This window comes from Pseudomassariella vexata (assembly GCF_002105095.1).
Source record: "Pseudomassariella vexata strain CBS 129021 chromosome Unknown BCR38scaffold_1, whole genome shotgun sequence".
NCBI classification, from domain to species: Eukaryota; Fungi; Ascomycota; class Sordariomycetes; order Amphisphaeriales; family Pseudomassariaceae; genus Pseudomassariella; species Pseudomassariella vexata.
Genome location: NW_024467956.1, coordinates 2,515,867 through 2,543,851, shown reverse-complemented (window position 1 = coordinate 2,543,851; position 27,985 = coordinate 2,515,867). Strand labels below are relative to the sequence as shown.

Genomic DNA, 27,985 nt, shown 5'->3' with positions numbered 1-27,985 from the left:
GACTGGCAGAGAACCAAGGCCTAACCCCCGTCTATGCAAGCGCCGGGGCCGCCTCTCATCGACCGCCCATTTGGTGTACATTGGTTGTGTACCGCGAGGAGGAGGGGTGCAGCGGCAAAACGCTTCGCGTTTGAGAAGTCGGTCTTGCTAGCTCATGGACTTCTACATGCCAACTCCGGACTCGAGTGTCTCGACGTCTCGCGTGGATGTCGTCGAAATACGATGGCTCCCAGCAACTTGGATGCGACGACTCCTGAACTCGTTCCAAGCTTGCTGTATACAACCCACTCAAACAGGATTTAGAAACACTCGAATCCAGAAAGGATCCGAGGAGCTTGTTATCAGGTTATCTTGACACAAAATAGCTGCACCATCATGTAAGGACCAGGACGAGAAGGCCGGGCATGCGGATGACGACAGAAACGGTGCAGAGCCAGAGCGCAGAATAGCAATCCTGTCCACAATTCAGCACCACGCGTGTCCATGAACCTGGGCTCTGCAGATTACGGCGCCGAGAAAGACTGCTGGCAGACGCGCATGCCGGCATGCCCAATATGGGCGCTCAAAAGTGGACAATGACAACAAGCTCAGATGATGGAGGATGGATCTGTGGAACAAAGATAGAAGGCCTGGTCGACTCAGATCTGACATGACACTGCAGCCAGCAAGCAAGGCCAGACTGCCAGCAGAGAGCTGCAGACGCGGGACTTGGTCGAATCGGAAGGAGTGGTAATCTGGAAGGCTGGCGTTCCGAATACCCCGGTCGTCCATCTGATTTTAGATGCGGGCGGTTAAAAGATTGGAATAGCAACAAGCGCGGAGAAGGGATCCAAAATTAACAAGATTAACAGTCGGTGAGGGTGGGCCAGCAAGATGACGCTAAACTGCTCTTGGTCATTTTGCCCGCTTTCGAGATTGTCCAATGGAAGGAGCCGGCTGCTGTTCGCCGGTAGCAGCAAGAAAAACTTGGCTGGGCAAGGTCGCTTGGAGCTCTTTGGTCTTTCGTGTGGATGGTTTGGATGTCTGGATTCACGCCAAAATGTGTATACCCGCGAGCGAGCAGTATTTTGTAGTGCAGGCGTTTCGCTCGTCCGACAGTACCATTGCATCGTGCGCGTACGTACAGCAGCCTCAGTACTACCATCAAAAGGATTGGCAAAGGCTTCGAGACGCAATCTGCAGCCGCCCACCTCTCAGGTGAGGCCGCCTTGAGGCGGTCTTGCCATTCTCGGCCCAGCGGTACTCAATACTTAACGGTGGGGGGCCATAACGGCAACTGCTTGGTCGAGCGCCAGAACAGCAGGACTGGGAGCCATTCTTCGCGGCCGTCGCATGAAAACTGGTAATGAGGCATCGAGAGCCACTCGCGCCTTGAGAAACGAGCGATGGGAGCCAATCATTACCATCTCAGCCGGCATGGCTAACCCTTGTCGGAGATCATGTTCAATCATACCGACATGGCGGCTCGAAATGGCTTCTGTCGTGACGCCATTAATAGCCACTTGGTAGTGACCAATGTTCAGAACCATGAAGCAGATTACCTGCCTTGATAGAGAGATTTCCGGTATTTCCTGCTTTTGGCACTTTGAGCGATGACGTCCCCAGGTCTGGCCACGTGCCATTTCTAGCCATAAAATAGACCCCAGGTGATTATGGAATACGCCGAGACATTGGTTGAAGGATTAGAGGCTCTTCTGATCAATACTCTTAATTAGATGGCTGGCGGTGATTGCCATAGCAGATTATGGCTTTCGGTGCAAGTAAACTAAAGGACCCATGAGCAGCTTGCAACCAACGTTGCAAATTCCTATAAACGTCTTCCATGATACTCATCAACTCCCAAACTACTCTGGCAATTTCTCGAGTTTACCTGTCGTGTACTTACAAACCTCCAAAAGATTGTCTCTGAATTTTCGAAGACCTAGTATTATATGCCTGCTAGTTCTTCAAGGATACTCAATCAAGCCACTGATGAAAGGTCGATGAGACGAACGCGTCACTAGTCGCTAATTCTGGAATAGCATGGGATGAATGCTAGTAACAACATCCATTCCATAATGTCCTATTTTCGTCCACCGCTTGCTTGCCCACAGGATGGATTTTGCCAGTATGAACCATCACAGATTGTACGGCTCTGTAATCGTTCGAGCTATTGAGGGGTCACAGCCTAGGGTCCACGAATTCCTCCCGTACTCCTAACCTTTTCTCCTATTTTGGCCAACCTTGATTGCATATTGATACGCCATCATTGCCAGAGTCCAGTCCGGAAAGCCGCGTGGCCCAACGGGAAGACAAGGTCAGATGCCCCACAATCTTTGCTCTCCTAAAAGGTAAATACAAAAACAACTTGAAATTAATATGCTTTTCTATATGCACGAAGATTACTGCTAGAATCTTGCACATGGAGACAGCCTCAGGTCGGCGGAAGGGGTGGCAGGAACAATAAAGAAGAGTGGTATCAAGCAGCACCAGGCACTTGGTCACTCCCACAGCCTGTGAACGGCTCGAAAGCTACTCTGCGAGTATTGTTTTGTGATTTAAGAGCACCCATATCTTCATCTTAAAGCCTGTCCTGTGAGATATTTCTGGATTAGGACGTCACTCTTGTAAAGATCTGGGGCTGCGAGCACCGAGATTGTGGACGCCGCAGGCAAGATCTCACTCATCGAATCCTTGCCAGCCAAAAGGGCATGAACTGTCCACTTATAGCTGCACTGAGCAGGTCATGACCAAGAATATGTCCTGCAACTTGCTGCAGTCGATTTCCTCATCGTAGAGAAAAGAATCTTGCAGACCAAGGGACACGATTGTCAACGCTGACCTATCTTCCAGCTCCACCACACACCGTCTCCTCCATCTCCTCTCCGACTCCTGCCGAGTAAATACAAGCGGTCCATTGTACCCACATCATCATTCTATCAGCGAGTGGTTTCTACTTTCTGTGTGAGGGTCGTCGGCCAATGTCACCCTGACGAGCTGCTGGCCAAGCCTCATCATGGACGTGTTCCATTGAACCATTTACAGGCCCACTTCCAATATGTATGTACGGTTAATGATAAAGCTACCCTTACCTCGGCTTTGGCTCAGTCCACTTGCAACATTGACAATCTAGCTGCACTGTACTCGCGTGTGGATGCCGGAAGCTCACATCCAACATGGGCATGCTATTTTGGGATCATGTAGTCGGTAGGCGAGATTACCGTCATTGGAGGCTTGAACGCCACTCGGAAGAACCATGTGATGATATTTTTGCCCGGTCGTCAAAATTTCTGATAGTTACGTCGTTTCTGAGTTTTGGTGCGAATACGTGGCATGCTCTGCTACCACCGATTCGAATCCATTAAAAACCCTACACGTGCGAGCTCGAGAAGTGTAGTTACGCCAGTAATCATACAAAGAATGCATACCTTATACATATCAACATCATTGCTCACCGAAAGCCTCTTCCTGCCAATCACCTCGATGGCCGCCTCCCGTCCCAGCCCCACTGCTACTACCGCCGGCCGCGCCCGCGGCCCCTCCAGCAGCAGCAGCGGCTACCTTGCCCAGGTTGCTAGCATGCTGCTCCACATCCGAGGTGCCGAGCCAGTATAGTGAGCAAAATACCAGTAGGTGCAGTGCTACACAATAGGCCGCAAATAGATTTCTGCTCGTCCGTGACGCCAGCACCATCCGCGTGACCGAGTAGACCACCCTCTCTGGAAAGCTCATTCGTTTGTACGCCCGCGCCGACTCGCGCCCTCTAAAGGCGGCAAATGGTGAGATGTTGGACTCGTACGCCTTTTTGTACCGGTCCAACGCGATGCCCGGGTTCCCTGTGCCGCCTATTGATACCGTCGACGGGTTCGGGTTGGACGAGTACGCCGACGACGAAGATGCCGACGGCCCCCCCCGATTGTATGTAGACACGTATCGCGTCTTCTCATAGAGCTGGAGGTTATCCTTCTGCAACGCGGCAATTTCTTGACGCAATTGCGATACTGTGCGATGGCCCGCTGATAGTTCATTCTCCAGTTGTGTTATTCTTTTCTTAAAGCGATCCCGCTGAGCAGTGATCATCGGTAGCATTCCGGACCCGCCTCCCATGGGCTCGCCACCATCCCGAGGGTTAAATCCGGATATGATGGATGATGTCGGCGAAGCTCTGCCTCCCCTCCTGCCCGGTGCGAGGGATGGCGCATAACGTGCGTAAGTGCCTGCCACCGACGCTCCTGACGGGAACGCGTTTTGCCCCTCAGTCTGAAGGTTGGCCAAATCATTTTCGAGCTGGGCATTCAAGTTCTGTGACCTTTCGAGATCGGCATTTGTCCTCGACATATCCTCCTGCAGGGTTTCCAGCCTGCTTTGCAGATCTTGATGCGACACCCTCAAGATCGTCAGCTCGTCGCTCAATTTCTTGTTCCGCGCTAATAATAGCTGCTCCAACGTATCCCCCTTGCCCTTGGCAGCAGCGCCATTCGAATCTGCGGCATCAACAAGAACATCGTCATCATCGCCCGTTGCAAACTCGATGCTCTTCAGGACTTCTAATTCTTGCTTCACGTCGTTGTAATCGCTCCACTTCTGTACCTTGGCCTTCAAGCTATTGCGTTCGTCCTTGAGCAGGCCGACCTCTCTTTCCAGACTGCGAAGCTTGGTATCGAGATCTCGCTTGAACCTTTCCTTCTCTACCCTCGCCGAATCAAGTTTCCGGATGAGCGACGAGTTCTCCGATCTCATCCGCATATAAGCAGGGTCATCCTCCAGTACGGGTACCTGAGCAGGCACTTGAGACTTGGACTGGGCAAGTTCCAGACGGAGTTGTTCGTTACGTGCCTCGACTTCAGCAAGTCGCGTACTAGTTCGTTCCAGATCCGAATTAACCATTTCCAACTCGGCACTCGTAACATGGCCCCGTTGCCCATCCGACTCGGCATCTTCGGAGCCCTTCAACCGCTGATTCACCTCATAGCTCGCCTTGATCTCGGTCAATAGCCTGTCCTGGTTTTCCACCTTCTCTTCCAATGCCTTCTCCTTGGCCTCCCAGTTGTCTTGCTTTTCTCCCAGGACGGCAGACCATGAAGTCTCCACCTCTTTGACCTTGCTCTCCAAGTTACCCTCCAACTGTTTTCGCGCCGCACTTTCTGACTGTAGTCTGGACTCGGTTTCTTCTAGTTGTGATGTAAGCTTTGCTATGTTTTGTTGGAGATGCTGGTTCTCGTCGGTGAGTTTGGGTAAGGTGTCTTCGGAAACCAGCATAGAGTCCACTGAGGCTTCTAGCAAAGGGTACGGGTCTGGCGCATCGGATAGTGCCGAGTAAACCTGTAGAAATGCGGAATTGGTGGACTTGGAGTGATTCGTGAGCAGATCGATGAAGGTTTGGTAGGCTAAAGCGATGACACGTTAGCATGACTTTCCATATAAAACCGTCTTGTGAGACTTGCCCTTTAGAAGGCCCTTGATCTCGGTCAACTTGGTCGTGTCGTCCAACTTCCTGAAATCCTTGGTCTTCTGGGCCAGATCTTTCCGCTGGACAGTTGAGTCTCGCTGGTATGCGACAATATCCGAGGCCGTGTTGTCGAGTGTCGAGACTAGCATCGTCAAGTCGATATCTACATCCTGTCAGTCTTCAGGCTGCACGGCCATAACGGCAACCCGAGTCGTACTTCTCCATGCCGATATGGCATGCTGAAATTTATTAGTGCTCTCGGAAGCAGCTGAAGGCATTGCGCTGGCAGCTGGAGGAGCTGCCTCGGATGTCTCCATGACAGTGTATTCCAACACGTCGGCCATGGTCACGTCACGTCTTGTGGCAGAGGCGCTGCCTCAAGTCGAATCATCAGCGTACGGAAGCCAGATGCAACTAAATACGAAGGGCGTGTAGGCGTGTAAAGTGGTAAATTTGATTCCTTTGGAGGACAATACCAAGGTTGAAGTCAAGTCTGTAACACAGGTATCGGATGATTTGTTGAACGTGTCCGTTGGCTACACACAGCTCAGCTAAGCCAGCTACAGGGGGGTCTCCTGGAGCTCGGCCCAAGCGTATCGGGATGGGGACGGACTGCAGTGATAAAGCGGCTAGGCAGCTAGGCCGCCCCATTCTTAGCGCACCCAGCTTCTACTATAGTAGCCTCACATGGGAGCGTTCTGAACCCATGCCATCGACAGCCGTTGAAGCTTGATTGCATCGTCATCAAAGAAGGATCGCGACTAATGGATACCCTGGAGCTTCGATGATGTTGCCGAATCAACACAAGAAATTATGGCTTCCGACGTGCCAGGTGCAGAGCGCTCACTGAATAAACGGGTCCCGACCGGGCTTGAATCTGGACCCTTCGTGCTGCGCACCTTGTTCCAAGATGTCCCACTATCGGCCGATGGCGCCCACGATGACATCAAGATCAATTGTGTCGATTATTTAGGTGCGCATTGAATGAATCGCATGGGATGAAAGCGAACACCTGCAACTTCGTTGTGCTGACACGCATTTTGCCGCAGATGGTAACCTCTATGTTGGAACGTCTGCCTCTGAACTTCTCCATTTCGTCCAAATACCTCCCGACCCAGCCGACAAATCCTCAAGTACAGCCTTCATCCTCGCTTCGAGACTCAAGCCGGCGTACAATGAACCTTCGAAGACATCAAGTGCCTCTAAGCCAGGAGTTCAGCAAATTCTGCTTCTTCCAAGGGTAGCTAAGGCGTGCATACTATGCAACTGGACTGTCACTTTCTACTCCCTTCCCGAGCTGAGCCCGGTATTTGGCACAATTCAAGTTAAAAACTGCAGTTGGATCGGTGGCATCGATCTGAACGAGCTTGGCGCCGAAGATGACAGTGTTGATCCCACAGGCGTCACCATACTGTTGTCGCTCAACAGAAAGATACAGGTCGTTCGAATAGGGGAAGATGCTCCTCGTCCTATCCCTAAGAAGATTGACTATGCGGGTAGTATACTGTCGGTGAGGAGAGAGTCGATTGCTTGTGTAGCCGACTCGAGGAGCTACGCGCTATTGGAAATCGATCGGCAGCTGAAGATCCCGTTGATGTCTATCTCGTCGCTAGATGAAATACAACCAGGCAATGTAATAGGTCAAGCTCAAGACATATCCGGGGGCGGTGGAGGTGGCATATCAAGAAGTGCCTCTTCAACTCATAGCCGGCCCAGACCCGACAGTAGTGACTCTCAGGCGCATCGGAGAGGCACTAGCCTGGGAAACTTCATGGCTGGTGGGAACCGGAAGCAGGACCAGCGTACCGGAGATCAAGAAGAGTCCGTATTCCAGGAACCTACAACACCTGATAGGAATGCGAGCCCTAGGCCATCGGTCGAGGCACCCAGCCGTGTTAATACGCCGCAACCATCGGGAACAGAAGGGGCAACTGCAAAACCCAGGTTGAGACAAGTTTTTCTCAAGCCACATATTGTTTCGCCAACCCCCGAAGAATTTCTGCTGGTCACTGGCACCGGACCCCTGGAGCCCGGCATAGGTATGTTCGTGAACCTCGATGGAGATCCTACGAGGCCCACCATCGAGTTTGATCGATACCCCAAGGAAATTGTCGTTGACGGCGGCGTTTCTGACTTGTCTTCATCGCGGCCGTCCCTCGGCGAAGAAGAAGAGGGGTATGTGCTTGCATCTATGGAAAAGGAATTCGACAATGAGGTTCGCAACGGCCTTGAAATCCAAAGATGGGACACGAATGCTGCTGAAGCCGAGTCCACCAAGTACTGGCTCGAGCCGCCCAACCCCGAAGGGAAAACTACTGCATCGTCAATAACGATAGGCATCCGCTCGCTGCTGGGCGAGGACAAAACCCACTTCCCAGAGATTGTTGAACGACTCTGCCAACAGAGATTCGTACCTTTTGCTTCTAGCACTATACAGGGATCCACAGTGTCGCTAAGGAGTATGGACTCTAGAACTGCATTATCAATAGAGCGGGTTTCGAAAGAGCAGCAGCTATTCGAAAGAGACAATGATTCGCAAGATGATGATTCTTTACCTGAAGGCTGGGAGGTTGGTCGTAGGGCCGAGGAAGAAGACTTTGCCAGAAGATTGGCTGGTTCTACAGCTCGATTGGCTGTGTGGTCTGGAAGTCATATCTGGTGGGCTATTCGCAATCCGCTGATCCTTCAGCTGGACGCACAGCTCGAAGCCGGAAGCACCTCTTATGATCCGACAGTCTCGGAACGGCGCGAGCTTTTCAAAGTAATCAACTCGTTTAGAGGCCGTGATGCCAAGTCTGAGCTGGAGTTTTTGACTTTCAACTATATACGGCAAAGGGCTGGGGTCCTCTTGCTAACGGCTTTCCTACAATCCGTGCAGTCGGGAAATCATTCATTTAGCGAACCCGACTTGCGTGCACTGGAAGATGTTCTAGTTGATAGCTTACTAGACCCACGCGTTGTGCTGTCCTTGATCCCCGGCGTTAGAAACGAGGTGATCGAGACTAGGAGAGGAATCTGGATCTTTGGGGGAGTCAAGTCCACGGCTGAGGCTTACATACAGACAGACGCCTTTGACAAAGGTCGCTCGGGCGTAAATGTTTTACCACCGCCGGTACTCCAGTTTTTGAAACGTTTCCTCACTGCGTGGAGACGGAAGAAAGGCTTCGGGAGTATAGCGGACGAAAACGAGGTGTTTCGTACTGTTGATGCAGCACTGCTTGCCGTTCTTCTTGAGCTTGATCAGCATTCCCCCCCTGGCCTGGTGAAGGGACGATCGATTCGTACTGAACTCTACGAGCTCGTTGACAACGGGGTCGAATGCTTTGACCGGGGCGAGACTCTCATTGAGTCTTACCACCGACTCTACGTGCTCAGTAGGCTATACCAGAGCCGCAAGATGTCCGCCGAAGTCCTTGCTACCTGGCGACGCATTGCCGAAGGAGAAAGAGATGATGGAGGTGAACTCCAAGATGCTGAATCCCGTGTTCGAGGTTACCTACTGAACATCAGCAATCAAGCGCTGGTGCGGGAATACGGCATATGGCTTGCGAATCGCAATCCCAAGCTCGGCGTGCAAGTGTTCGCAGAAGACAAAGGTCGGGCGCCAAGGTTCGAGCCCACTGAAGTTGTTGAGGTATTACGCGAGGAAGCACCCGATGCGGTAAAGTACTACCTCGAACACCTTGTTTTCGGCAAAGGTCATACGACATACGTCAATGAGCTCATCACGTTTTACCTCGACATCGTGATCACTCATCTCCAGTCCTCATCGGAAGATCGCGACGTACTCATTTCAACGTATGCTTCTTACCGTGCCCTCCAGCCTCCCAAACCCACATATCGCCAATTCCTGGCAGACAATGCTCCTCCCGATGACGAAGTTTGGCACAGCCGTCTGCGCCTCCTCCAACTCCTAGGTGGTAGTTACGAATATGACTCGGCAACGATTAGGGATCGCATTGCAAGTCTAAACGCCACAGCCGAAGATTTGCTTGTGCCGGAGACCATCATCCTCGACGGCCGCGAGCGCAAGCATGAGGATGCGCTCCGTCTGCTCGTTCACCGCCTAGGCGACTACGACACTGCAGTGTCTTACTGCATCCGCGGCGGCGCGAGCATCTATAGTATCTACCAAACAGGTGCCCCCGTATCATCTGCATCAGAAGATGCGAGCGCCAAGGCGCCCAAACGACGTGAAAGCATGCCGTCAACGCAAGACCAACAGGCACGACTATTCCGCGCGCTCTTGGGCGAGTTTCTGACGCTTGAAGACATTAGCCATCGCGTGGAGCAGACGGGCATGTTACTCGAGCGATTCGGGGGATGGTTCGAAGTCAATGAGGTCCTGGGCATGATCCCGGACAGCTGGAGCGTAGATCTAGTAGCGGGGTTCTTGGTTAGAGCGCTCAGGAGGATGGTGGTGGAGAAGAATGAGACGACGATTGCGAGGGCGTTGAGCTCGAGCCAGTTGTTGAGGGTGCAGCATGACTTGGTGGTGAAGATGGACGAAAAGGGCCCGACGTTTGAGGGTGAATGACGATGTTCTTGATGGTGTAGATGAGGTTACGAGGTGATCCCCGGTCTCCTGCGTTGTGTAGACCGGAAGCCTACATCTCGACTGTTGCGGATGTCTATATATGGCATCGGAGTACCGTTGATAGGGAGAATCCTAGCGCGCATATTGTGACGATTGCGTAGTATGGAGGTTTAATTGTTGTCGTCCGCAACTTCACCCGCATGAAACCTCGAAGTCATGTCTAAGTCACATTTTCCCGAGTCCGTTTACCTGCAATGCCATTTCGCCTTTGTACAGTGCATTGTCATTATAGGGGCTTGGGGTTCGTAAACGTGGCATTTTCTCACATCCTCGCACTTTGCCAATGCAACAACAGGATATGCCAGCACCCAAATCCAAGCCCAGAATCCAGTCGAGATTATTATCATTTACTTTAACCCCGCTTGTAAGCCATGTTCTTGCGGCTTATGTAATGCGAACACTATCTCAGTTCCCAGCTCATTGTTGTGTAAGCTGTTCGAAACTCGAGCCTCGTGGGGAGCAAAACGCAGCGTTTCGTGTTTCTCTCAGGCCAGTGCATCTGGATCTTCTATCGCACTCATATGTGTACAAGTACATGCACAGAACCGTCTTGTAACGTCTCTCTATTGGGTATTCCAGTATGTAAGACTCGCGACTGGCGACTGATTTGGAAGACACCTGAAACTTGGCAGCATTTTCAGGGTCAGACATGCTGTGGCTTTGCTTAATGCGTTTGGTCGACAGCCATAAAAGGATTTTGCAAGGGTTTGGTAGGTACCATCAAATGGACTAGGCAAATGATTCACCATCACTCACTACTTCTTTAGCCTTCATATTACTGCCTCAACTTGGAATGTTGTATTCCTCGTCACATGAAAGAAGCGAAACGACACTTAATGGTACCTGCTATCTGAATTCCAAAGACCACAGTTTAGCCAAACAGCATCGAAGACATGAATGTATAGTAAACCTGTCTCGAGGTGATGAAATCATGAAGTCATATGCTTCTCATGGCCGAACGCCTCAGGCGTATCAGTTCATGTCGTCAAATTATACTTTAGGATACAACGAAGTGCGGGAGGTGGGGGAAAGCTCGAGAAGGTAGCTAAACTCAAGCTTGTGTCTTGCTGCGACGCCATCTGAAGCGCTCGAGTTCTCAATGAGATCGAGCCGAACCTTTCTTCTTAGTTCTGAGGCTGTTCTTCTAGAAACGCTGGGTTGAGTTAAGTTCCTGTTTAGCCTTAGGGCTTTCGTACGCCTGGCGATCCGTAAGACGAATTTTGCAAGCTCACTCTCTCAATTTGCCTAGCTTCCTTTCTCATGGACATGTCTCTCAATTCTTAACCTCACGCCGATATCCCAGGGGGGATAGCCACATATGGTGACCGGCCGCGATTCCAAGTATTATGAGCCCCGAAATTTGACACAGGGTTACTGGCTGTTTACTTACACGGCAATTCCTAGGCGCCCGTCTCGTCGTCCATGCGTCCACGGATACCCCAAGGATCACAGCCAAGGTTCCCCTTCGCCGCTCAATTATTCTCCCCGATCCGTCGAAGCGAGTCGATATTCACAACCCGCAATCTATTATGGATACTATCCCTGTCATCCTCCTAACGCAGTCCCTTTTCTGGGCGCTGGCGAGCGCGCTCCCCTTGGTGGAAGAGACACATCGTGTGGCCAGAGAGCTACCGCCCCTGGACGAACAGACGTACAAGATCGAGACGGGCATTATCATTGCTATAGTAATTTCACTCGTACTCCTTGTTGGTGCCATCATGGGAATGTGGATCAGGTCAAGGAATCGTGACTGATGAGCTTCTTCTGCCTTTGAGGGCCGATGGGGATGGCGCGATGATGGCAGCAGTTTACAGAAGGAAATTGCAAACTGAGCTACTTTTTATATGCCTGGCATGTCGAGAAACGTTATGACAACATAATGGAACACCTAAAAGGTCCATAGCACGACCGCGTCAGTCTTCAGTTCGTCTTGGGATGTGATGTAGCGTGTTCTTGTGTTCGTACCAATTCAATTCAACGACGACCGGCACAGGTCTGGCTCGGTGAATCATGAAACTCATACATTGGGAATATCTGACGCTGGCTTTTTGACTCGCTGTTCCCTGCGGCCCCCCTGAAATACGGATCGGTTACAGGTTCGAGTTCCTGAGTTCCGCCTCGCAGTCAGGGATAGCTAAAGCTTTGCCGCTCCTTTGCGCAGCTTGCGTAATGTGGTCCTTCCTGCCAACATATTGATCACCAAATTGACACCAGTATGTAACCATGACCCCCGTTTTGATTGATTCTGGTTTGCAAGTGGACTGATGGCGATCTTGGGAGAAGGCACATTTGGAAGCCGCAGGGGCAACGAAACCACCCTAACTTGTGCTCAGCAGGATTGGCCTCTGATGCGTCTCGGGAATTGGGGACGGGTAACCTTTGCCCACAAACAGCACATCTGAAAACGTCTTTGCCTTTGTGGTCAGAATAGCAATGCTTGTAAATGCATGGCAAAGGTGATGAGCTTACAATAACTTACGCTCTGGAATCAGGAGTAATGAAGGGTGTGCGTTGCTCGGTAGATGGGTGGACAGTGACGTTTGGCTCAATAGATGTAGAAGCCTGCGGGCCTTGCATTTGCACGTTCAATAATTAGGCAGTCGAACTCGAAGAACCAACTTACTTGTGCTGTGGGGCGATGCTGGATTTGGATCGGGTTGTTGTTCGATGTCCCTTTGCCTTTCTGACCCCCACAACTCTTGCCAGCCAAAGTAACAAGTTGGTTCTTCTGGACTTGGTCTGGGTTTGAGAGATCTTCAGAAATAATGCGACTGACCTTGCTACCTAGCGTAGTCTTCTTGCTGACACGCTCCGATAAAACGGTATAGTGAATGCTGGGCCTAGGAAAGGTGCCATAGTTCACGAGTCTACTGACCGCGAATGAATATACCCCAAGTAACTATTCTCCTCATGAGGGACTCGGAGGTTACCTAAATTCAACTGGGCAGGCTTGACAGTCTAAAGGTAGTGAAGCCTGGTATCTCGACAAAATGAGCAATCAGATACTCAAGTATATATATATAGGTCATCCTAAGGGGGCACTGAACTTCCGCTAGGGCTATAAGATGGCTAAATACAACTGAATATGTAATTAAACCGTACACTATGTGTTTCAAATACAGTTACGTTGAACTCGCTCGCTGTCTTTCCTCACCCACATCCCCTCTCAGTACTTACAACAAAATCTTAATGGTGGTGGCCAGGCTGGGCACACCAGCCGAGTTAATGGCAAACAACATCCAATAGCCCGGAAGCAGCACACCGGCATCACTAGGCAGGGTGGCCGTGTAAGTCAATCCACTGGCCGTAGTAGTCAACGCCACCCGCCTCTGATCCGTATTTACCGTGTGCGTCGAGCTCCCGTATCGAACCAAGGAAAACGTGGAAGCTGAGTCCGTAGTTACAGTCAGCGTCGCACCAGGCTTCAGTGACACCGACGAAACCGACTTGATGACAGGCCTCGCAGCGCGCGTCCCATCAGCCTTGAACAAGTACGGCGGTGAATAGATCTGGGCATCAAAGTGGTTCTGCTGGCACCCCGTCCCACACAGCCCACCACCACCGCTCAGGACCGTGGCATCGGGGAGAAGCAACGCAATGCTGTGGTACGTCCGCGGCACCGCAATAGGCGCGAGGGTCTTCCACGTATTCGTGGCGGGATTGAACAGCTCCGCGGGCAGAGCCGGGGTGGTATCCGTGAACGGCACGGCGTACGCCTGTCCGCCCACCACCAGCACCGCGCCATCGGGCAGCACAACACCGTTGCCAAAGGCACGCGGGTACACCATGCTCGGCAGCTTGGTCACGGTGGGGTTGGTATTCACAGCCCCAAGCTTGATCAGGTGCGCGTTGGCCGTGGCGTATGAGTCCTCTGCTCAACTCCCGGTGTCAGTAATTGCTACTTGTATCCTCTCTTAGGAGGCAAGACTGCTTTTTGCCGATTCTATCACTCCCAAGACCCGAAATAGAAGGGAAATGAGGACTCGGGGAGTTACTTACGATAACTGGGCGACCCTCCCGCCGTCAGGACGAGCCCGTTGACTGCATCGAACATGACAGCGTTACCGCACATCGAGTCCGGGTCTGACGCCCTTTTCCCAGCGGCTTTCCAGGACCCGGTTCCGCTGACGTTGAACCAGTTCATGGCGCTGCTAGGACCGGCCTGGAAGATGGAGTTCTGCTTCCATGCAAACAGCCAAGCGTGGTTGTCGGTGCGGAATGCACCCTGCGCGTCTTTGGTCAGGATGGGCGTTACTGAGCAGCCCGGGATGCTGGTCCACTTATTGGCGGTCGAATTGTAGATCTCACCGTTCTTGCCGCCGTAGCCGCCGCTCCAGGACCCGCCGATGACGAAGATGCGCCCATCGGCGATAGTGGCCGTGGATTGGTACCCACGACCAATATTCATCTGAGCCGCGGTCAGCCACGCCCCGCTGGAGGGGTTGTAGTTGCTCGTTTTTTTGTTGTCGTTGCCCCCCGTCACAACGGTGACCCCATTGGCATCGAGGGATATGCCTGGGCAGAACATATCGTGCGCCGTGTTGGACACGGTCTGCTGCGTCACCGTCTGCGAAGTGGGCTTCCAGAGCGCCGTTTGCGTTAGCCCTGTTCCCCCTGAGAAGAGGTCCGGGCGGAAAGCAGACCAGAAGACCACGGTGTTGTCTGAGGATATGGAGCCCGCTGCGGGGACAATGGGAAGGTCTATTGTCACGTCCCAACGGCCCAGGTTAGTGGATGGTGGGGTGAAGGAGCCGGCGTTGAGTGAAGGGTCAGGACTGTACACGTTCAACTCGGCGACGTTAGACCACTGGTTGTTCAGCCCCTGGGCTTCAGACTGCGCAGTCAGGCGGATATAACGGGCCGTGGCGTTGGAGAAAAACGTGTACTTGGTGGTCATGTCATTCAGGTACGTTCCAAAGACCACGGGATCACTCCATGTTGTCCCGTCGTTGCTCAGGGTGATGGTATGTTGGCCGATGTTGCCATTACTATTGCCGTCCTGGCGAGGTTGGTACGAGATGCCGTTAACAACATAACCCTTGGTCATGTCGATCTGGATGTAATGCGGGAGCGGGGCTGTGGTGGGGGAGTACTGGGTGTGCCAGAAGCTGCTGGCATTCCCATCAATGACTTTGGATGCCTCGTTCCCGGTTTGGGAGCTATCGGCAGTGACCGTCCATCCGGTGCGAGAGATGGTGGTCGCCCAGGGAAACTGTGCAGAGACTGGAGTCAAGAAGAAGAGGAGACGAAGGCACGCAGCCCCGAGGACCCGGGATGGGTATTGCATTTTGGAAATAGCTAACGAAGTCCCAAGCAAGGGCTCTGGTGATGCACATATAATATCGTCGTTCAATCCAAAAGACGACTTCTTTCCAGCTCTTATACACGAAACACCTCACTCATATGTTCTTTCCCCCATAGCCCCAGGCCAGAATCAGGCAATCTACTCTGCCTAAGAAAATAACCACCCGTTCGACACAATATTGACGGATGCAGTAAGCCACAGAGCCATGTAAGCGCCAATCTTAGCAAGCTCATCCATACGACGTAATGTGGTGGGTGCTGGGTAATGTGGAAGAATTCAAGACTCCTGGCGAGCCTTATAATTCTCGTTCAAAAACTTCGAGGGTTGATGCAGCTGTGCAGTGTTTGTGGAAACGATCGCTGTGCAAGAGAATTTGAGTCCACATACTGAGGAATAAAACTAATGTCGACTGTCACTAGATATCGCCAGCGGAAACATAATTACAACAGGGAGCAAAAGGGCCGGCCAACAACCAGGACCAAAATCCACGCCATCAAGATAGATAGAATGCGCATCCACGGCTGACGCTCGCTTACAGTTGTGGTGAGCCGAAGGAGCAGCTCCAATGCAGATGCGATATAGTGGTTGAGTGGCTAACCAGTCGTAGGTAAGTATCCTGACAAGGGTTCCTGCATTTAATCCACGCGCCTCACGGGACAGCCTAGACCACAAGACCGACAGTTTCCCCAATGCCTTCCCCTTTGGATAATTTTCTCACTATCAACCTGAGCTGTGGCTTCGGAAACATGGGTTGGAATTCCGGGTTTAACTTACAGTCGACCAATCGTTGTTGTCGGATGATGTCGCCTTGACCGAGAAATGGGTCTTGGAATGTGTTCAATAGTTCGTGAACATGCAGCTTCTTCACCTTGGTTCCGCTGCGTATGTTGCATAATGCATGAAATGACAGGTGTTCTCCTGCAGTCTGCAGCAGGTAAGGTAGGTAGATGAAGAGTTCGTGGGGGGATAGGGGGGATAACTCTATATTTAGATATCGTGGCGTTCTACCCACTCGGATGCCATGGAGCTAGCGGCTCAGGGAGGTATGGGGATTATCAATCTGAACTGGAAGCGTGATATATGGTGTTAGGTTCGAGGTCAGATGACCTCCAGAAGAGACTAGGATATTGGACCTGTTATTAGGACACTATTGCGCTGGGTTGTTATGTCAGCGCGGAGTAGTATTGCGATTCTAGGCAGGTCTAGGCAATAATTATATTAATTACCTCTGCTTCCTTGAGCTTCTTGTTTCCACGGGGAGCAGGCCTCTCGGTGAATGTGGCGGAGGTGACGGCGGCTCAAGTCATTTTCCAGAAAGCTGGTATGCTTTTTGACTACTTTGTACACAGGAAATCTTGATAATTCAAAGGGAAGAGTTGAGATATCTCCCCGTACAACTCAAGACAGACGTACTCCCGAACAATGCTTGTGGCGTAGTTGTACTTCAAGTGAGGTAAGCATGACAAAGGTGGTAGGCCGCACCCCTCTGAATATTTGCCTCGGAAACTCTAGATACCACACATGGACCTTTATCCCCTTATTCTCAGTAGCAAGTATTAATATGTTCATCCCTGAGCAGTCCACTGAAGATTTTATATCTGAATGTTATCAACGGCTGCCAACTCGTGAATAGCATCATTACAACCTGCCAGCTTCTACACAAGAAACAACATAGTATGACCTGGATCACACACCATGCATCATCTAGTATATAACAGGATTCAGATTATAATTGAAACTGTGCCTGAAAATGACGTACGTTGTGGTTGGAATTATCCAAGTGATGACTGAAACATGAAGTTGATTCAGGTTGCCATTGAGCATTGTGAACCAAAATATCGACGTTAACTAATGCGTGATGTACAGAGACATTCAGTCTTTGAAGGCCCAATGAATTTATCCCCGGGATCTCCTACCTATTCGTGCCCATTGACTTACCTATTTATTTTGAGTCGGATCTGGCTTGGCGCGTATACAGCACTATCAAACCCAGCCAAACAACCATTGCTTTACTTATGCCTTACCGTACCATGAACCACAACAGCATGAGGTACACTAACTACTGCACCTGGGTCTTACTACAAGCATACCAAGCAATTGCTGCCAGGATTGATATGCAGCACCGATTGGATCCCAGAGAAAATCAGGCTGTCATTATATTTGGGTCTGTCATCGGAGGCGGACTGCTGCTCTTAATAATAGCCTGCATCCTCTGCGCACTGTGGTGTGGGATGCAATTCTTCCCAGGCCTATAGAATATTTCTCCACCTAGCCTGGTTTTGCATGTTGGACGGAATGCAACATTTCTAAGGTCTGGGCTTCGCTCAGTGCAATTGTCCCAGGGAGTGGTGAAGACGCGACTCGATGCCTTTCGGATCGACCTGGAAGCTCCTTGAAAGGCGCATGCTTTTCATGACCATGTAGTTACTAATAATGATTGACGCACATTCTCAACACCATAAAATATGCTTCATGATTTCCTGTAATTTCACACTGAGTACAGCAAATCAAGTATCACCGTCGCCATCGCCGCCCTTGACACACGATCAACTCTAACTATGCATTCTCTGTACCATCTCACCGTCTTTGTCAACACCAGCGCCAGCAAGCTCACCCCAGAAACAAGTTCTCCGTACCAGAGACAACGAATTCCCCCACAACAGCCAGTCGGCCCAACTCGGGGCCTTCATGATCGCCGTGCTGATGATTCTCTTGATCGTCGCCGTCACCCTGGGTGGATGCCTGGAAGATATCGGCATGAGAACCGACGATAGATTCGCCCAGTCTGAGACTGCAAACAAGATGAGAGCTGAAGAGCGGGAGAAAACAGTGCAGTAACGAGACCTCTGGTAACATCTGGAAATTTGTAGGGGAAAGCTGACGAAACCTAGCAACCAAGCATCCAAATCCGCCACCGGTAACGATGGCATCTATCCTCTTCGCTCTGATGAGCAACTTGATGTTTTCAACAGTCTGAGCAGCTTCTCATGTCCCAAAGAAGGACGAACCTGCCAATAGTGATACTAAAGTGAACCTGCTCGATCTGTTGGTTCAAGTCTGCAGGGTTTACGTGGCCCGTTAGGTTATCTTCATGCTCTGTAGCCTAGTATACTATACTTCCGTGTAATTAGTTGGCTTTAGTGGCCGTGGTTATTTATTAGAATATGTCTACTATGAATTTCCAGGGGAGCAGCCAATTTCCCGCTTCATCAGCTCATTATAGTTCAGTCGTGCAAGCCAAACAAAGATCAAAATCCCATAACGTCCAATTAATGCCAAGTGTGCATTGAATCCACTTTGCTGTACCAACTCTATGTGAAGTCAATCTGCGAAGTCTCTTACCCAAAGAACTGTGCGCACACAAACGCAACAACGCTACTTATTGCACATCCAAAATCTTGGACTTGGATGCTTTCTGCCTCTTCATGCCCTCAACCCACTTATCAGCATCCTCCAGGGCCTTGAGCGGGTGCTTCTTCCGCTTGAGCAAGAACCCCTGGATTTCTGCGGGCGAGAACGCGCCATTGGGAATCTTGTCCGCAAATTCGTTGGCGACTTGGGGAAGCTTCTCGGGCGAGATATCCAGGTCGCCCGAGTTGATGGTGCTCTGCGTCTCAGAGACTTTGATGTATCCATTAGACCCGGCCTTGCCGTTGGCGACGACGACTTCCTTGGAGTCTCTGTTCGTGTATGGTAGTAGATATGCTTGCTGCCGACGGCTCTGATCTGCCTCATACATTCGAACGAACAGCTCCCTAGCCTGCTCTCGGGTGGCGTTGGTAAAGCCGACCTGCAGATCGACGCGGCCAGGGCGAGTCAAAGCAGCATCGAGGCGTTCGGGGACGTTGGTAGTCATGATGAGGACACGGCCTTCGTGGGAAGCTACGCCATCGATGGCATTGAGGAGACCGGATAGGGAGATCCCCTTCTTGTCGTCGCCTTCCTTCTTGAGGGCCTTGGCGAGGTCGCTGACCTTCCAATCATTAGGGGTGCCCGTGGCTTCGTCCTTGCTGCCCGTTTTGGCCGCCTCGGCTGTCTCGAATTCTTCAGCGGGCCGTCTTAAACCGGCCGTGTCGATATCTTCGAGCAGAACTACGCAGCGGCGGGGCAGTGAATTGAACAATGTGCTCAGGTCTTCTTCGGTAAGTGTTGGCTCTAGGAGAGAGATGACGTACTATACACGTATAGTTAGCAATTTAAGCTTTTATAGAGGTCCAGAGATGATTCCGAGTCTCCGGTTTCAAATCGCGAGCCCAAACCCGCAGATTCCATGTCTGTCGTGAATGGTAGAAGCGAATAGAAGACTTTCAAGGGAGACTTACAATGTCGAGGCCAAAAACACCAGCCAAAGCAAACGACAGAGACGTTTTACCCGTACCTGGTGGTCCGTGGAAGAGATAACCACGTCGGAGTGGAATACCTCTGTTGGCATACCAGCGGGGAGTCGCCGGATGAAGATACTCGTTGATATCCGCCAGAACTTGATGTTTCTGCTGGTGATCCAGAACAACAGTCCGCATGTCTCGTACTATAACAATTTCGGTCGGTCTAAGATTTTTCATAGTGTTGTTACCAGAGTTACTTACCAGGCCGGTCTGCTACCTGCTGCCAGCTGTGACGACCGCCGTAACGACGGAGGTTCTGGGGGCTGGGCCGCTTGATAATGGTTCTAGCGTGGTGGTTTTTGAAGTACTGCTCCTTGCAGTACTTGAGCAGCTCTTTGATGCGTTCAGGGCTTCGTCCCAGACATGAAATGACCAAGTCCTCTTTATCCTTGAAGATACCCGCCATACCAGCGCCGCTGGAGCCATCGTCGAAGATGGACGCTTGCTTGCGGTGAAGTCGGTAGTAGGTGCCTTGCCACCAGAAGTTGTGCAACCCTACTGCGGGAACGAACCGAGGGGGCGCCATGGCTTCTTGGTTGGAGAAGTTAAGGTAGTTTCCTGTCAGATCCTTCGAGAGGTTGGTGTCGTCCTCGTGGTCCCAGGCCGTCTTGCTGACAGTCTCAGCAGTCAGGGACCGAGAACTGACCATCTTGGGCTGCACGGCGAGCCATCTCATCAGATGCAAGTACATGTCATCTGTGCTGCTGATGTGGATGTTGCACATCAGATACTCTGTGATGAGACCATAGCCTATATGGTATAGTTGCCGTAACAACTTGTTCAACGCCCAGAAGCCGCCGAAGGCTGTGAGTAAAAATGTTGGGTCTAGCCCCAGCCAGCTGCCTAGGACTCCATACATTGGGAGCAGACCACGAAGGCCAAGCATGGGAAGTATTCCCTCTGCCAGTCCGCGCATGTTGTCGGCTGAGGCATTCTCAGCAGGTATCGTCATATTGGCCGCCATTGTGGGAAACACCCCGCGAAACAGCGAGTTGATATCCATGTGCTAGTTCCAAGAAAAACAGTCTTTCTCTGATTTGTGCTATTTGTATTTTGAAATAGGTAGTCAAGCCCAATCCGAAATATTGATATGGATGGTAAGAGGCAAACGCTCGCGAGTTCTCAACAAATAAAGACTACAAGTGAAACCCAATGTTAGTATGAGATGTGGATAGAATGAGATCAAAAGCAGACACACAAGTCGTGCAGTTGCGACTACTTATGTGGCAGAGAATCAAGAGCCTTCTCACCTACTTGGCGAGGCCTCACAGCGGACGCGCAACGCTGTCAGTATCCAATAGTGAGCATCACAAGACCTAGCACCCCTGGAAGTCCTTGTTCCGCGTTTGTGGTACGGCAGGGTTACGATAGGGCTGTTTCCTGCGGCGAAATACGGTACTAAGTGGCGAACACACCTATGAATCAATGGCACGTGGGAGAGAAAACAATGTGTCCAGAAGTAGTATCGTGGTAAAGTCGGTCAGCAGCAAACACTGCGGCTATCCTCGCATGTCGCTCCCTGTGAACTCAAGGTGCATTGGAGCCTGCGGTTAAACCCAAGCTCGACTCGGAAGATATTGCTTCGGGCAAGCTGGAGGTAATACTAGGCCCATTAGCACAATATGCGCAGAGAACTCATTGCAGTCATGCATGCGGATCAAATCCTCGTCAGTTGCAGAGTTTACGGCAGACTAACATCTCCAGTGGCCCGCTGTACCGAAGACTGAATGCTGTTTTTGCTAGGCCTTCCATACGGAGTTAACAGTGTCTCAGTAGTAAAATTCAGTCCTGGGCGAAAATTACGGCGTAAGGGGGCGAGGCGAACCGGGGGTCTTAGTGGCTTCAAAGCTGCATTCGCAGATGTCAGCTATTCTTTAGGCAGCCGCGCAAGAATGCTGCATAGTATGACGTTGACAAGGATCGGCATTGGGCTCGATATGTACGACGTTTTGGCGAACACTTCGTAAGTTGCCTCTCGCCCCGCAATTACTTCAGTAGTTATAGTCGTACGCGGTCCGATCCCCGCAGCACAGCAAGAAGCAGCAGTATGCGAACCAGGCTTCTAGTTCACCAGCCTTATGGAGGATAGACATGCCTTCAGGGCTGGTGATGATGACTGGTTTGTTCACACGAGAAAACCCCCGGACGACGGTTCGCAGGCATCCGTGTCGCAGGGCTGCAGTTTCGCTTTGTCAGCACAGCCGCCACCCTATATCCCAGGAGTCATACAAAACCTTTCCAAGTTGTCAGGAGTGTTACCCAGACAATGTGAATGAGTCAAAGACTCGTGTCAAGCCTTGCATGGTTCACTGTGAAGCAGCATTGCTGTGATGGACGGGAAACTCAAGTCAGAACTGAGTTCTAGTTGAGTCCCATAACAAGCTTCTAGGTTAGTTGCTTGCGGCACTTCGTCTCGAAGTCGGAAATCTGCGTATAGGACAATTGCGATCATGAGGGTCTGTGTCACTGACCATGACATGACAGATGTATTCAACATCTCGCGGTGGGTTCAAGACCCGTCAGTGCAGCACATTGAGTCCAATATCTGCGTGATCAATTGGGTATGATGTATCCACATCTTCTCATTGAATTCTACAGGCTGTACCTTATATCCACCGTGGCTGTTGATAATACACCGCCAACAGGAGTAAGTGCTGGGACATAGGTCGCGATGCTATACCTAAACTAACATCACTCCCAGTTGTTCTCGTACTAACAGCAAGCATGAGAAGCCTCTCATACCCTAGGCGTAGGGTCATGCTCAGAATACACTTCCACCTCTCAACCACCACCGCCCCAACCGTGATCTGGGGTCATTTGGCGTTTATCCCTGGCCATTATCTCTGCGTTATTCGAGTTTACTGCAAGAGGATTGGCCTGTCGTGCGGAGAGGTTCAAACTCCCGTGAACTGATTGATTTTGTCTTCAAGAATCGAGACTAGGGTATAAGTCGTAACAGAACACTGTAAGTCGGGTTTCAACTATACGGTCAATCCAGTCCTATCCACTCGCCCTCTGAAACTTGCTCCTCATCCTGGAGAATGTCTGCCGGTGTGTCATCTCTACCAGATGTCAAGAGCTTCACCGGGGTATCGCTCCCGTCGTCAAGAATTCCTTGGCCTCTCGTGGTGTCGTCCTTGGTCTCGGCTTGACCGAGTAAATAGTCCACCATGTAAATATTCTCATCAGCCAACTTCCGTATGTCGTCCCTCATTTTGGTGATGGCTCTTGCAACAATCCGCAACTCAATATCAACCTTGCTGCGGTTCGCAGTGAGCCACTTTCCATGTTTGTCCATCAAGTTCTTGATCCAAAGCAGACAAAACTCTATATGAGGCGAGTCTTCGGTTTGTGCTGCCACAAAACGTAACAGTCGTGATACGTAGACGGTTGGGAAGTGTTCTACTACCAACGGGATTTCTGTATATGGGATGGCCTGGAAGACTCGCTTTATCAAGCCTGCTTCATTCAACCGGAATGTCATGACTAGAGCCTTGAGGTAGTCTTTTTCGCCCTGGAGTACAGCCAGAGTCGATGCCGGGGTGATCTCCATGTTCAAGTCGAATGGATCGAATTGCAAATCGTTGTCGATACTGTAAATAAGAAGTCCCTCTGTCGATGCGGCACAGAAGGCGGTGCCAGCAGGTGAGAAACCCACACTGCTGACTCTGACATCTGGCAGTTTCTTCCTGGCAGACGGGTCACCGCCACGTTTAGAGCCTGGCAACGACTTGTCCTGCCCAGCTCCACCATCTGAGTTTTCACCTTCGTCATCGAGAAGACCTTCCGGGCCAGCCTCGGTGAGAAGTTTACTGTTCAAGAACTCCTGCGTCCCGGACAGCGCCAGGTTGACGCTAACGGTGAACTTCTTGAGAAGCACCATGGTGCTCACAGAGTAAAGGCATATATACTTGCTGTTTCCCGCGGCCAGTAGGCAGCTACCATCAGCACTGTATCGAATTGTGTTGAAGCTCTTCGTCCCAGCCACATTTGCTGCGGTCCGGCGGTCAGAGACTTTACGTCCACCAGACACATCTCTGCGGCCGTCAAGCCCCGAAACCTGTTCCGCTTCTGAAACCGACCAAAAGGTCAGTTGACCGTCTAGCGTTGAGACCGCGATCTGCGCGGAATCTGGCCGTACAGCGATGTCCAATACGTCTGCTTGTAGTTGTAGCGGCTCGCTAGTCTGTGTGCGGTCGAAGATCGACCATATTCTCGCGGTACGATCCCAGCTACCACTGAAAAGCAGCCCCCCGTTGGGTGCAAATGCAAGCGAGGAAACTGGACCCTCATGCCCAGATAGTTGATCCAGAAGTTGACCAGTTTGCACCGACCAGATGTGAATATCGAAGGAGTCGAGAGAGCCAGCGGCAACGATTTCGCCGCTGGGGTCAACTGCCATACAGGAGAAAGAGAGCCTCGTTGGCGCCGTAAAAGTTCTGAAGTTGCGGTACCTGATTAGATCCCATGCCCTGATAGAGCCGTCCAGACTTGAAGTGAAGAGCACGTTGCCTTTCTTTGCAAATTCGCAGGCTGTGACGCCGCTCGTATGCTCGGTGAAGGTCACGATACAGAAGCCTGAGTCCACATCCCATACTTTGATCTTGCCATCGTCTGCGGTCGTAATGATTCGCTGGCCGTCAGGTGAATAGACGAGTGAATTCATCGAGTCGAAATGACCTTGTTGCTTTAAGATGTAGGACTCAGACTGCCATTCCCAAACGAGCAGCTGACCTAGCTTAGAAGCACCGAAGGCTAACCATTCCCCGCTCTGGTTTATCGTCACGAAGTCTATGTCGTTTTGCGAGATGCTGAGAGTGTGTATCGTGTTGAATTCGGGCATTTCGTAGAGACCAAAGATACCATTGGAGAAGCCAGCAACCAGGAGGTTGGAATCGGGGTGGAAAGAGGCGCACGTGATACTCGCATTGTTTTGCATGAAGTAGTGTCTCCTTACGATTCTCCAACGCTCGTCGTCACCTCCTTGCATTTCATCGTCCGAGTCCTCAGGCGGCGGCGCATTTGGGTTTGTGGTGTATTCCCAGTCGAAAACAGCGCCGTCCTTGCTGACGGTGTATATCTTTTCCTGATCTTTCGAGAACCAAGCACCCACGATGCCTTGTTTGTGCCCTGATAGGACGGTGGGTGTAAAGCCTTCCTCTGGGTTCAAACTCCATATCCTTGCGGTTAGATCTTTGGAGGCTGTGAGGAAGAAGCGCGAGTCTGCCGACCATTCGATGTGCCGCACATCATCGAAGTGGCCAGTATGTGTATGATAGCGCACAAAAGGCGCAAACTCCATCTCGCCGTCGGCATTCGCATCGGGCGTTGACGGCACCTGCCATATTTCGATCTTGCGGCCCAGTCCTACGGCGAAGTGACGCCCAGACGGCGAGAACGAAAGCGCAGTAATATGCGCTCGGAAAGAGAAGTGGTAAAGGGCGATCCGACGGGGTACGTTGGTAAGGATGGCATGGCCATCTTCGTCGACCGAAAGCAGGAGATTACCCCGCGGTGTAAGACCAATGCGTGAGATATTCTTTCGATGGGCAAACGGGAGAGTGTGAGACTTGTTGCTATGTCACAATTAGTCAGGAAATAGGGGCATACTCAAACACCAAATTTTCGAGGATTACTCACTCTACAAGGTTGAAAACAGTGACCCTGTTGCCGACGGGTGAAAATAGTTTGTCTCCTTCGGGGGAGAAGAGCAGGTTCCCCTGGCAGTAGACCGTACCCAGAAGGTTGGAGAACTAAGCATTGCTTTAGTAACATGAAATTCAGTTGATTCTAGTGCATCAAAGGGCAGACTCACCTTGAAATCTGTCTTCATTGTCACGAATCGTCCATTCTACAGGCACTTGCAGTTGGGAAGGTGCTTGAGGCCGTGAACTTTTTCTCAACCTCTTATCACTGATAAGAGTTCCAAACTTTTTAGACTTGTCGTCGGCAAGTACTTGGTTGATTTCTCCGACCTTGGCAGACCTGGGCCCAACACTCGACCCTGTACCCTGGAAAATTGCATTAAACTGTTTTGGGTTGCAGACAGCTATGATAGGCGGTCAGATAGTATGCACGGACCTTTCTTCGAGCAGAGCACAAGGGGAAGGGGCCACTGACCCCAGCCAAAGTTGTGGTTGCTGTTGTCAAGACGGGTTCAAGTGGGAAATTTGCCTGAACGTCGTTTCTCTGCCCCTGAGAAGCAAGCTCATTTGCAAACTTCCGACAAAACAATTGGGTTGACCAGACTTCGCGTAACCTACTGCACGCAACCTTCGTCTACCCTAACGACGAGCTGCCAATAGTGAACATCGCCATCTCCCGAGCTCAAGACAGCTGCCTCAACTCTACCACTCTTCTCCTCAGTCTCGGAGCAGCTCCACATTAGACCTTCAAGATGCCTCCTGCCACTGCTGAAAGCGCGTCGCCCATTGGCATTGCCAATCTGCCCAACCAGCGACACAAGATTGTCGCCAAGAGAGGTGCAGCCTTCACGATCATGGTAGGCATTTAAAGGCCATAACATTGTGTAGCTGGATCGCTAATGAGGCCCGACAGGTTGCTGGAGAGTCGGGGTTAGGCAAGACCACCTTCATCAACACGTTGTTCTCCACTACCATTAAGAACTACGCCGACCACAAGCGACGACATCAGAAGCAGGTCGACAAGACCGTTGAGATCGAGATCACTAAGGCCGAGCTGGAGGAAAAGTTCTTCAAGGGTACACATTCACAAATACACTGCAGAAGAGAGCATACAAATCTAACCTCGGTCTTACAGTCCGCCTGACCGTCATCGATACCCCCGGATTCGGCGATTATGTCAACAACCGAGATTCATGGATGCCCATTATTGAGTTTCTGGACGACCAGCACGAGTCGTACATGCTTCAGGAGCAGCAGCCCCGCCGTCAAGACAAGATCGATCTCCGTGTGCACGCTTGCTTGTATTTCATCAGACCCACTGGCCACACACTGAAGCCTTTGGATATTGAGGTTATGAAGCGACTTTGCTCAAGAGTGAACTTGATTCCCGTCATCGCAAAGGCTGACACCCTGAGCCCCGCCGACCTTGCCAAGTTCAAGGCCAAGGTAAATGCTGTCTAAACTTGTGGACATCAGACTTGAGTACTAACAAGTTGCCAGATTCGTGCAGTTATCGAGGCCCAGAGCATCAAGATTTACCAACCGCCAATTGAGGAGGACGATGAGGCTGCTGCCCAGCACGCGCGAAGCTTGATGGCTGCCATGCCATTCGCCATTATCGGCTCGGAAAAGGATGTCAAGACGGGTGATGGCCGCATTGTCAAGGGCCGACAATACTCGTGGGGTGTTGCCGAGGTCGAGAACGAGGACCACTGCGACTTCAAGAAGCTGCGATCCATCCTGATCCGCACCCACATGCTCGACCTCATCCACACCACCGAGGAGCTGCATTATGAGGCGTACCGTGCCCAACAGATGGAGACGCGCAAGTTCGGCGAGGCTCGCCCTCGCAAGCTCGACAACCCCAAGTACAAGGAGGAGGAGGAGGCCCTCCGCAAGCGCTTCACCGAGCAGGTTAAGATTGAAGAGCAACGCTTCCGACAGTGGGAACAGAAGCTCATTGCCGAGCGCGACCGTCTCAACAAAGACCTCGAGACAACCCACGCCGCGATCAAGCAGCTCGAGACCGAACTAGAGCAAATGCAGGGCAGCGTTGCTCGCAGCGGTCGCCGCTAAGTACCCACTATATACCCAGAAACCCCTTCGTTTCTGCGATGTTATGAGCGTCACTTCAAAACTCGTGATACTCGCTTCCACGCAGGATGGCGGTGACGTGTCGACGAGAAGCATTTATCGCGCCTGTCCTGCAGGGATTGGGTTTATGGATATGCTTACAAGCTAATTGTGTCAGTTGGACGCGTGATGAGACGAGGCAGCATGCTTTAAAAGGGGCGGTGCAGGAAGATGCCGATGCCTCTGGTCAAGTGGTTAAGAACGTCGGAGGATGTGATCCGAGATCCAGAATATTCTCTTTTAGTTGGGTGTCAATTGACCCCCATTCTTCCCGCGATAGGTCAGGTTTTTAGTCAACGATGTAATCCAATTCTATTATGATACCAGTCAAAAATCATATGCGCTAGTTTGTCTACTTTTAAATTGTGATCGCCGTCTCCATGCTGAGAATTCTCCGTCGGGTATATCCTGTCGCGAAAACAACAATTCATCCTCCTAACTTCAGCCCCCATTTTCCAACACAGGTCCAGTCCTATTTCGCACAGGATTATT

General features: G+C 51.3%; 7 protein-coding genes across 7 annotated transcripts; 3 read left to right on the top strand and 4 right to left on the bottom strand.

The window, feature by feature from the left end:
- Positions 1-3,383: 3,383 nt before the first annotated feature.
- BCR38DRAFT_13717 (CASP C terminal-domain-containing protein) lies at positions 3,384-5,709 on the bottom strand. Its single transcript, XM_040853605.1, has 2 exons — positions 5,424-5,709; positions 3,384-5,366 (listed from the first exon to the last, which is right to left on the bottom strand). The coding sequence occupies exons 1-2, from the start codon at positions 5,575-5,577 to the stop codon at positions 3,424-3,426; spliced, it is 2,097 nt and encodes a 698-aa protein (XP_040721186.1). The 5' UTR covers positions 5,578-5,709; the 3' UTR covers positions 3,384-3,423.
- Positions 5,710-6,241: 532 nt separating this feature from the next.
- BCR38DRAFT_454087 (uncharacterized protein) lies at positions 6,242-9,965 on the top strand (the record flags this gene model as incomplete). Its single annotated transcript, XM_040861674.1, has 2 exons — positions 6,242-6,401; positions 6,478-9,965. 2 exons carry the CDS (start codon positions 6,242-6,244, stop codon positions 9,963-9,965), a joined length of 3,648 nt encoding a protein of 1,215 aa, XP_040721185.1.
- A 597-nt stretch (positions 9,966-10,562) lies between these two features.
- Positions 10,563-11,103, top strand: BCR38DRAFT_13663 (uncharacterized protein). Its single transcript, XM_040853598.1, has 2 exons — positions 10,563-10,735; positions 10,793-11,103. The coding sequence occupies exons 1-2, from the start codon at positions 10,675-10,677 to the stop codon at positions 11,068-11,070; spliced, it is 339 nt and encodes a 112-aa protein (XP_040721184.1). The 5' UTR covers positions 10,563-10,674; the 3' UTR covers positions 11,071-11,103.
- A 1,251-nt stretch (positions 11,104-12,354) lies between these two features.
- On the bottom strand, positions 12,355-15,312 carry BCR38DRAFT_404658 (uncharacterized protein; the record flags this gene model as incomplete). The annotated part of the gene is made up of 5 exons (XM_040857861.1): positions 12,355-12,439; positions 12,505-12,587; positions 12,649-12,865; positions 13,203-13,896; positions 14,025-15,312. The coding sequence occupies 5 exons, from the start codon at positions 15,310-15,312 to the stop codon at positions 12,355-12,357; spliced, it is 2,367 nt and encodes a 788-aa protein (XP_040721183.1).
- Positions 15,313-18,709: 3,397 nt separating this feature from the next.
- On the bottom strand, positions 18,710-20,718 carry BCR38DRAFT_329326 (BCS1 N terminal-domain-containing protein; the record flags this gene model as incomplete). Its single annotated transcript, XM_040854873.1, has 3 exons — positions 18,710-19,504; positions 19,653-19,858; positions 19,917-20,718. The coding sequence occupies 3 exons, from the start codon at positions 20,716-20,718 to the stop codon at positions 18,710-18,712; spliced, it is 1,803 nt and encodes a 600-aa protein (XP_040721182.1).
- Positions 20,719-22,704: 1,986 nt separating this feature from the next.
- Positions 22,705-25,548, bottom strand: BCR38DRAFT_404656 (WD40-repeat-containing domain protein; the record flags this gene model as incomplete). The annotated part of the gene is made up of 3 exons (XM_040857860.1): positions 22,705-25,291; positions 25,356-25,468; positions 25,531-25,548. 3 exons carry the CDS (start codon positions 25,546-25,548, stop codon positions 22,705-22,707), a joined length of 2,718 nt encoding a protein of 905 aa, XP_040721181.1.
- A 312-nt stretch (positions 25,549-25,860) lies between these two features.
- On the top strand, positions 25,861-27,812 carry BCR38DRAFT_470514 (septin). The gene is made up of 4 exons (XM_040862837.1): positions 25,861-26,217; positions 26,274-26,436; positions 26,496-26,806; positions 26,861-27,812. The coding sequence occupies exons 1-4, from the start codon at positions 26,113-26,115 to the stop codon at positions 27,434-27,436; spliced, it is 1,155 nt and encodes a 384-aa protein (XP_040721180.1). The 5' UTR covers positions 25,861-26,112; the 3' UTR covers positions 27,437-27,812.
- Positions 27,813-27,985: the final 173 nt, after the last annotated feature.